Source organism: Ostrea edulis, chromosome 7 (assembly GCF_947568905.1).
Source record: "Ostrea edulis chromosome 7, xbOstEdul1.1, whole genome shotgun sequence".
NCBI classification, from domain to species: domain Eukaryota; kingdom Metazoa; phylum Mollusca; class Bivalvia; order Ostreida; family Ostreidae; genus Ostrea; species Ostrea edulis.
Genome location: NC_079170.1, coordinates 79,900,537 through 79,911,615, shown reverse-complemented (window position 1 = coordinate 79,911,615; position 11,079 = coordinate 79,900,537). Strand labels below are relative to the sequence as shown.

At 35.6% G+C, this 11,079-nt stretch overlaps 1 protein-coding gene across 1 annotated transcript; it reads left to right on the top strand.

The window, feature by feature from the left end:
• Window positions 1-3,320: 3,320 nt before the first annotated feature.
• On the top strand, window positions 3,321-10,403 carry LOC125655158 (uncharacterized). The gene is made up of 2 exons (XM_048885331.2): window positions 3,321-3,440; window positions 7,503-10,403. The coding sequence occupies exon 2, from the start codon at window positions 7,515-7,517 to the stop codon at window positions 9,165-9,167; it is 1,653 nt and encodes a 550-aa protein (XP_048741288.2). The 5' UTR covers window positions 3,321-3,440; window positions 7,503-7,514; the 3' UTR covers window positions 9,168-10,403.
• The last annotated feature ends 676 nt before the right edge of the window (window positions 10,404-11,079 follow it).

The window sequence follows — 11,079 nt, the reverse complement described above, 5'->3', positions numbered from 1 at the left end:
TGCATTTAATGTGTATCAGTGTAATATGACACAAAATGTTCAAACTATTGAAAACAAAGACACATCTTGCATGTACATAGGTACAATTTCCACAAGTACACCAATCAGGGAAAATCCTCCTCTCATTAAAATCAACTCCTGGTGAAGAAGTATTATTCTGAGAAACAATTTCTTCATCTGTAACACCAGATTCAAACTGATATTTCACTTTCTGCTGATGACATTTTAACGTTGATACTTACAATTTGACAGAAATACACAATGTGTCCTACTGACGTCAGCATCAGTGATGTCTTCTAATTTTTAGCTAACCTGAGCTAAAAGCTCAAGTGAGCTTTTCTGATCACCCGTATTCGGGCGTCCGTCCGTCTGTAAAGTTTTAACATTTTTGACTTCTTCTCAAAAACCACCGGGCCAATTTCAACCAAAGGTGGTAATAATCATCCTTAGGTAAAGGGAATTCTAAATTGTTAAAATAAAGGGCCAGGCCACCTTCCAAGGGGAGATAATCAAGAAAAGGTAAAAATAGAGTAGGGTCAATAAAAAATCTTCTCAAGAACCACTGAGCCAGAAAAGATGAAATTTATAGATAAGCTTTATTAGGTAGTGCAGATTCTAAATTGTTAAAATAATGGACCCGGGGGTTGGATGGGGCCACAATAGGGGCTCAAAGTTTACATACAAATATATAGGAAAAATCTTTAAAAATCGTCTTCTCAAGAACCACTGAGCCAGAAAAGCTGAGATTTATATGAAAGCTTCCTGACATAATGCAGATTCAAGTTTGTTAAACTTCTGGCCCCCAGGGGTCGGATGGGGCCACAATAGGGGCTCTAAGTTTACATATAAATATATAGGGAAAATCTTTAAAAATCGTCTTCTCAAGAACCACTGAGCCAGAAAAGCTGAGATTTATATGAAAGTTTCCTGACATAATGCAGATTCAAGTTTGTTAAACTTCTGGCCCCCAGGGGTCGGATGGGGCCACAATAGGGGCTCTAAGTTTACATATAAATATATAGGGAAAATCTTTAAAAATCGTCTTCTCAAGAACCACTGAGCCAGAAAAGCTGAGATTTATATGAAAGTTTCCTGACATAATGCAGATTCAAGTTTGTTAAACTTCTGGCCCCCAGGGGTCGGATGGGGCCACAATAGGGGATCAAAATTTTACATACAAATATATAAGGACAATCTTTAAAAATATTCTTCCCAAGAACCACTGAGCCAGAAAAGCTGATATTTACATGAAAGCTTCCTAACATAGTGCAGAGTTAAGTTTGTTCAAATCATGCCCCCCTGCGGTAGGATGGGGCCACAATAGGGGATCAAAGTTTTACATACAAATATATAGGAAAAATCTTTAAAAATCATCTTCTCAAGAACCACTGAGCCAGAAAACCTGATATTTACATAAAAGCTTTCTGACATAGTGCAGATTTAAATTTGTTCAAATCATGGCCCCTGGGGGTAGGATGGGGCCACAATAGGGGGATCAAAGTTTTACATACAAATATATAGGAAACATCTTTAAAAATCTTCTCAAGAACCATTGGGCCAAAGAAGTTCACATTTACATGAAAACTTTCTGACATAGTGTAGATTCAAGTTTGCAAAAACCATGGCCCCCAGGGGTAGGTTGGGGCCATAATAGGGACTACGGTTTTACATGCAAATATATATATGGAAAGTCTTCTGATATGGACCAAGGTGACTCAGGTGAGCGATGTGACCCATGGGCCTCTTGTTTTTAACTTTTTAACCTTGACCTACTTTCCAAAAAAACTAACTTACGCAATATCGTCTCAACTGTTTAAGGTAGGGCTTTCATAATTAGTTTATAGATTCCTTATGACAAGGAATCTCATTTGATGTAATGATGGTTGACCATGTCATATTGACACAAATTTTAAAACTTTTTCCGAACCCTTAACCTTTCTCGTAACTTTTAAATGGTGAGTGATATATGTGTGCATTCTTGTGACAAGATCTTTCTTTTGGTACCAAAAATGTTGACCTTGTAACCTTGCCCATAGAATTTGACCTACGTTTTAGACAAATTAAAGGAAATGAACATGGAAATATGACAAAGGGTTTGAATTGTCATTTTGGTGTATATAATGAATTTGAAAATCATTTTGGAGCTGCCAGATTGAAAAAAATGACATCCCTGCTGGGTTATCTTGTAGCATCCAATAGAAGACATCTATGTTCAATAAAATATCTAAGAACGAAACAGATGTGGACGACCCTGTGGTGTCTTTTATCTCGAGTTCACAGGGATATATTAAATCAACATATGAATGAAAATGATTATGGTGGCAGGGGACAGTTTCTTTGGTTTTGAAACATGTGGATAGGGAGTATGCACCAAAGTCAGATTATGACAGACTAATGAAAAACCATATTTTCCTTTTATGTCAATACTTGTATTTCATATTAGTGTAGTTAATAAGTTATGGCCCTAAATTACATGTAATCTATAAATACTGGTGCTGGTGCACAAAACATGCTCTAAGAAGGTTCCCCTTTTTTGCTTTGATTTTCCCTCATTTGGGCTAATCCGCACCACCTCCACACCATCACAGTACCAAACATGGGGATTTAGACACTGTGCACAATCAACAACCCTATCTGCCCTTCTCAAAAATCTACCTCTCATATGGGGCCATCCACCTTCCCTCACAGCTACAGACCTTTCGCTAGACCCTGCATGTTTTCACCGGAATTTCTTCAGCAACTGAAGTTTCATATTTGCACCATCTATATGCTAGGGATCATGGTGACACCTACATGTTGTATATCAACATTTTTATTAAGCACTCAGCTACATTTGACATGCATCCTAAACTTATTGTATACATTTTTACACATGTAATATCACTTCAAATATGGGTTATTTCCATTTTTCGAAAAAGTTGACCGTGCGAAACGGTCCCCTGCTACCTATTGTTAAGAAATAAAACGTCGTTGATACATCTAGATGTCGAGTTGAGGGATAACACAAGAAATATTTTCTCATGTAAAAGTTTGTTTTTAATAAAGTCTGCCTCGTAAGAATATTAAAACAGGTCAGCTATTAGAAGACCACAATCCGTGCACATAGGAATTCCAACAGATTGTTGGAAAACTTGATCACCAAAGACAACGTAAATATTGTCAATGTGGAACTCCATCATTTATTTGTTATTAGCTTCAGAGTACTTATGAGTAGAATCAAAGTGATGTTTAACAAAGTACATAGTGTAATTAATCACTAGATATGAATATTTCCTTTTCCCATTTTTTTTTTCAATTTCCTTATCTAAAACGTCAAGTACGTATAACCAGGAAGTATATAAACAAAATCGAGAGTTCTCCTCCAGTCTGGTGAAGATAAGTACGAGACCATTGATTTCGTGTTCATCAACGGTGATCTGGGTGGTGACCGGATGTAAAAGGTAGATCATGGAGGCTATATAAAATTTTATTACTTAACTTTGCTTTTAAAACCTTAATTGCTGGTCTAAAAAATCGTTGATTTTTCTCGATCGCGCATTTTCATTTCATATCTTATACTTCTGCAGGACGATTTAAACGAATGCACTGAAATGATCATAACGAAATCATTCTATTTTCCAACGTGGGTACATAGGTGCATCTGTAGGGGTGGGGGTTGCAATCCATCTATACCCTTTGATTAAACATTTTTAGTGATTATGGTAATTCCAAGGATACAAATAAACCCTTTACAAAATTGATGGGGTTTTATGTTCACAAGACATGTACTAAAAGTTACACCTGTAATTCTTGTCATTTTTATGATATTTCACCTGAAATAAAAAAAAAATACCATGGGAGTCAGGTGGTATTTTCACTCCCATCAGTGCTCCCACCAAATATCCCATGAGGGAAACAAGTCTCATAGGAGTTTTTTCTCCTTTAGGATTATAAGTTCCATTTTTAAACTTGGTTATGGGATACACTGTCGCATAAGATAGATGTGCCATTGAACATGAAATGGAAGTACATCTATACATCGTGTTCATGTATAAAGTTCTAAGAAATGGCTTTATTTGCAGTAAGCTACTATGTGTCTATCGATAAATGTCTAAATCACATGATAAATTAAATGATATCAGAGCACTGTTTTACTCTACTCTCTCCTGTGCAATTTTGATTGTATGTAACCATTCCATGTGCAATTTTGATTGTACGAAACCATTTCATGTGCAATTTTGATTGTACATATATGTACGTAACCCTTTCACAACAGTGTCAGTATAGAAATGGACGGGACTAGTGTGAATATGTTGTTGAATTTTGGAATAGTTTATTACAACTTGTTTATAATATTTCAGAATTTGTGTCAAGCGCTGACTATGGAAAGCGAACTCTGCTAGATGGTGCTAAGCTGTTTAGTGAACCGAATAAAAAATCCCCAACAAAATTGTCGAAGATTTAACAACACGAAAATCATTTTACAAATGCGTGTTTCGGTCACATTTCTCCCTCTAACAACCATTTTAGAAATTCAGTACATACACACAATTTTTACTAATATTTTTGAATAAAGGGTGACTAAGATATTCCATATTAATATTGCTCGAAAAAAAAACACCTGAATAATATAATTTGTTGTTGTTGATAACCAAATCAATGTCTCCCCAGCTCCCCAAGTTGAAAGTGCTACAAATTATACTCCCCTCATTTTATGTACTGTTATGGTATAGAGGGGGGGGACGTGCGCTCGAACATAAACATTATGAATTGCGCTTTATGCGTTGAGGGAAACGATGGCGAAGAGATTCAACATCGATGTGACTAATATCATTGTTGTATATGATACAAAAATTAGCTGTTATGTTAAGTACTACTAGGAAGTGAACAATCATCTTTGTACATGTTGTACATGAACAAATCTGTAAGAGACTCGTCTTTGATCCACTGTACATTGTAGGAAAATATTAAATTTCTGGGTCAGAACAAAGTAAACATCATTAAATGATAATGAAGTATTGTACAAAATTTCAAAGCACTCTGATACGCCTGCAAATAGGAGATTGGTGTTCACATGCTATTTTATATCCCCACCCCTCTTAGATCCATATAACTTTTAGGATAACAATGGGATTCTCCTAGTCCGACATTGTACACATTTGCAGATGGCAATGAAGCATTGTCCAAAGTTTCAAGTCTATCAGATAAGCCATACAGGAGTAGAAGTGTCCACGGGCTATTTTACATCCTTATGTTAATTTACGAGATTTTGTGATAGACAGGCTGACAGGGAAAGTACAAAGACAATAAAATTAAATGAAATAATTGTACGTGTAAGTATTACAGATGATGCACAATTATGATTTTGTAATTATTCTCTCTAATTCTGCGATTTAGATGTCACCTCTTTTTGCATACAACAACGGACATAAACACTCCTATCAAACATTGATTGATTGATTGATTGATTGATTGATTGATTGATTGATTAAATATTTCATTTAACGTCCCTCTTGAGAATATTTCACTAGTTCATATTGAGACGTCACCATTGCCCTTTGAGCAAAAGGGGATCTTTATCGTGTCACACCTACTGTGACAAGGGACCTCAGTTTTGGGGGTCTCATCCGAAGGACCGTCCCATTTAGTCGCCTCTTACGACAATCAAGGGGTACTGAGGATCTATTCTCACCCGGATCCCCACGGGACCCTATCAAAAATGTAAACAAATATGTGCATGTAAATACATGTGTGTAAAAAATATCTGGATTAAGAAACAAGCTTTACTGTGCTTCAGCTAACTGAAATTCACTACATTAACCAAATTCCACCTAAAGAGAACCAATTCTACCAGCTTCAAACGTCAAAATCCGTTCGAGGTCAAGGCTTCAGGGGAATTTTTTTTTTTTTTTTACTTTAGATAATGAAAATTTGATTTTGTAGGATATTCATATTGCTGAAATTTTCAATTTGAGATATGCACATACCACCTAATCTCATATAATAACTTATTATATATCAAAACATTTCTTTATATTTAGTAATTATTTGAGGATAAAATTCATATGGAAATTATGAAATGAAATTCATCATTATAGAATTTATAATTTCCCTAAGATTCTTTCTCTCACTCCACATAAAGGCCTCCCTTTATAGAGCCCTATTATCTTTTATTTGAAAAAAAAAATTAAATTGAAATATAAGATTGACTACCAATGAATAATAATTTTGGAAAAAATCTACATAAAAATATTTTCTACTATAAGAAACAAAATGCCAAACATAATTGTTAAGTGTAAGTCAGAAATGGAAAAACACCTCTATTTAATACACTTACATATGTCATTGGAAGGGAAAAAAATCATTTGAATACATGGTTTAGATTAAAAATAAAATCTAAACTTTTAAAAAGTATACCACTTGATTCCCAAAATTTATGACCATACACATTTAGCAATAAAGTCTATTCCTCAAATCTTTTTCACATAATACATTTGGATAGTTCTGAAATACAAACGTCTATGCAGAGAGAAGTGTACAGATTCATACCCTAGCTATTAATGATTGCTGAGACTCACAACTCAAAACTCTGAAACAAATGTTGGTGTTATTTTTAATATTGCACACACACTCATTCACACACACACACACACACACACACACACACACACACACACAAATACCATATTAACATATCAAAAATATTAACAAGAGGCCTACAGGCCTTACCAGTCACCTGAGTAATCTAGTTACAAGTATTACTAGCCCCAAAAACTATGAAATATGTAATACTTTTCTTTCTAAATTCTAATATTCAGCGAAAGTATAATATAAGGTGCAATTCTTTAAAATACAAATCCCCCAAAACTGTTCATACGTATGAAATATTTTACAATATTAACATAATATACGTTTTAACAATATATATATGACTATTTTGAATCCGTCCTTTGGGGGGGGGGGCTCAAAGGTACCATCTAGGAAGGTGTAGCCTTCCTTTGAAAAGTTTCTGCATCCGTCCCTGTGTCAAGTGAATAGAAAATGCATGATTCGCCACTGTCATCAGTTTGAAGTTTGTGACATTCAATGCAACGATTCATACTTACTCCAGGATTCTATTTATTAGCATGTATTTATTACAAATTATATATCTTGTTATAAAGAATTCATATTGTTGTACCAAAAAGTCTTGAAATTGAAATCAACCAATCGAAATTTTCATATCAATTCCGGATAAATGCATTAAAAAACATTTGATGTAAATAATTATGATTCTTGATATGAAACGTTATCAAAAAATAAGTACATGTAATATATATATTAGTAAAACAGCACACCGTGACCTTGCATTCCAGCGTACATGTGTATGATTTTAAGTAGCACTTAACATTAAGAAATGAAAAACCTGTCATTGATACAGTCATCGGATTTCGATCATTGTTTACATTACAGGTACATATGTAATTGTAATTTAACTTTATTTACACATATTTCTTTCAATTTTGAATATATTTTAATTCCAGAAGAGACACACAATGGCCGAGCGAACAATCCAAGCACAGGAGGTCATCACCTGTGACCTCTGTACCAAGCCAACCATAAATTTCTGCAACAGCTGTCAAGTCAGTTTGTGTGCAGATTGCATCAATAAACATGTGGAGAAGCTCGACTCCCTACCACATGACATCGTTCTTTTCAAAGACAGAAATGTGGCTTTTCCGAAGTGTGAATTTCACACCAACCAGAGATGTGGGGCCTACTGCCAACAATGTGATGTTTCAATTTGTCTGAAATGCGTTCTTGGTCCCCATAATGGACACAAAGTCAAGAATATGCCGGAAAGTTTTGATAACAGGAAAAGGGAAATAGAAAAAGAAACCAAAGAAATTGAATTAACAATTATTCCGCAGTACGAGAAGAAAAGTAAAGAAACAGAAAGCAAATTATCCATTACAAGGGCCGAATGTGATGAACTGGAAACTGAAAAGGAAAAACAGAGAAAAATCTGGCACCAAGAAGTAGACACCATTTTCAATACACTTGGGTCCTTGATCAAATCAATAAAAGAGAATCACCTCGATGCTCTCAAGTCCTATCAATCCAAAATAAAAAACTGTATTCCAGACATGATCCAAACTCTTCATCAAAATAAAATCATTATGAAATCAAAAAAAGTGTCTGAAGTCACCAACTACAAATCCAAACTCGCGGAATACAAGAACATGCCTATTGATATTGATGTCAAACTGCCATCACTGAAAACCAACACAGTCCAAGGGAGAGAACTCAGTCTGGAATTAGGAGAATACAAGGCTTGCCTGACACAGACAACACTGTCCAGTCTGACAGAGGAAGTCTCCAATTTATCATTACAGAAGCTGTTAGACCAAGCCAAATCAATTACAACCATTTCTACTGGAGTTAATCCTCTATACAATGTTGCCTGTGTTGGAGTGGATGAAGCCTGGGTTAGTGGTACAGATAAAACCATAAGACGTGTTGACATACACGGATCTGTACGGGACACTGTCACCACCACATGTATCTGGCCTAATGACGTCACAGTGACCAGACAGGGAGAACTGGTATACAGTGATGGTGACAGTAGAACAGTGAACATTGTCAGACACAAGGGAACAGAGACACTGATAACCACACCACTGGGCTGGAAACCAGATAGACTATGCTCTACTAAATCAGGGGATATCATGGTCAGTATGTTTACTACTGATTATAGCCAAAATAAAATTGTCCGTTATCAGGGACACACAGTGAAACAGGAAATAGATAGAGATGAAGATGGAGAACCAATCTATAAAGGAGGAGAAGAGTCACTGCATGTGGTGGAGAACAACAATGGAGACATCTGTGCATCTGACGCTAATGATTACACCGTCGTGGTGGTGAACAAGTCAGGAAGAGTCCGATTCCGATACGATGGTACACCAGCCAGGAGGAAAGAGTCATTTAATCCTACACATATAGTGACAGACTCCATGAGTCAGATCATTGTGGCAGATCTCAACGATGCATGTTTACACATCCTGGATCAGAACGGACAGTTCCTGAGATGTGTGGACAATTGTGGACTCGATAAACCTCGTGGACTAAGTGTGGACAGTGAGGGAAGGCTGTGGGTAGGGTTGCTTTATTCAGGAGAAGTGAAAGTGATTCAGTACATGAAATAAAAATGCATTGTTTACAACATGCAGTGTACAGACATCAAATGAAAACAAACAATGCATTAATTCATTGAGACATTTAAAGCATAATCAAGTTGTAACTGAAAGTATTGGCACGAGAACTTCATTTTACATCTCCTTGGTTATGTAAATGATCTATTAGTTTGAGAATTTGCAAAATCAAATTCATACGGACAACCCGAAAGAATCACAAATACTCGTGTAAAACAAAAATTGTGAATAGGTATAAAAAAAAAAATATCAGACCCCCTCCACCATCATGAACAAGCATTGTTTTTCAAAGTGGGGTGTAAATTTTAATCGATTGTAGTTTAGCACAAAATGATCCAAATTTTCTGTATACATTGCTTATAGGAGTTATGAGATTGATCACTGTTTGTTATCTTCACCTTGATAGGAGTTATGAGATTGATCACTGTTCGTTATCTTCACCTTTATAGGAGTTATGAGATTGATCACTGTTCGTTATCTTCACCTTGATAGGAGTTATGAGATTGATCACTGTTCGTTGTCTTCACCTTGAAAGGAGTTATGAGATTGATCACTGTTCGTTATCTTCACCTTTATAGGAGTTATGAGATTGATCACTGTTTGTTATCTTCACCTTTACAGGAGTTATGAGATTGATCACTGTTCGTTATCTTCACCTTTACATGTACAGGAAGAGAAGGATTCCGCTTGTGCTGCAAAGGAAGATCGGGAACAATTCTCAATTGTTATATGTAATTTAATTCGTAAATTCGCTGTCCTTGGCGAAAAAACGTTCCGTTTAGGAAATGCTATATGACATTTCAGATTGATAGGATGGTAATTATTTAAATAAGCTTCCACGAGCATCGCTTGTTTTTGTCAAGACTTGAAATTATAAAAAGCAGTGACCACATTTACAACCTCATACCTCATGCAGTTTTAAATATTTCAAATCACATTTGTACGTAATAATTTACGTGACAATGCAAGAGCAAATTCTGACCAGTATGGAGAAACAATTTACTTTTTATCCAAACATAAACACACGGTGTGTTTTGTCCTGTATGATCTGCTCTGTGTTTATGCAGCATGTGTGGTAAGAACATTCGCCAAGCAGTGGCGTAGTTTCATTAGGCTCGAATAGAGACGCCCTAAAACATATTTTTCATTTTTAGAACGTTTTCTTTAAAAAGATAGATATGTTCATATATATTTCTAGTTTTTACAATCGGCAATAAAATTATCATTTCATTGGGCATTCTTTACAGTGTATTTTGCATGACATCCATATGCTTGCCTGAGAGAAAGCTAGCATGAACAAGTGAAGCGTGTAATTGATCCGCAAAAATTCAAATTCAACTCAAAACTCTGTATCATATGACGACAGTCACCATGCCAGAAAAAACCCAACAAGGAATGTGAAGTACCTACATATGTATGTAAAACTTATACGGTACCAATTTTGATGCACCAGATGCGCATTTCGACAAATTATGTCTCTTCAGTGATGCTCAACCGAGATGTTTGAAATCCAAAATAACAATGAAGTTTTAGAGCTATTATAGGCAAAAACAGTGTGCCAAAAAAGTGGTGTTAAATTCGTTTAAGGATAAGAGCTATGCGTGAGGGATATAATCCTTAATTTTGAAATGAATTTCTAATTGTTATCCCAGCAATTAAATATACATCCGTATTTTCAAGCTGATAAGGAAGTACTTAGGTATTGGGCTGTAGAGACCCTCGGGGACTAACAGTCTACCAGCAGAGGCCTCGACCCAGGCGTCATAATGTAAAACTTATACGGTACCAATACAGTACCAATTTTGATGCACCAGATCTATTCAGATCTCGAACAAAGTTATGTTTAAATAAAAAAAATTATTCCAGCTAATTGCAAAGTGGAAATTCTACAACAAATGTCAAGTCA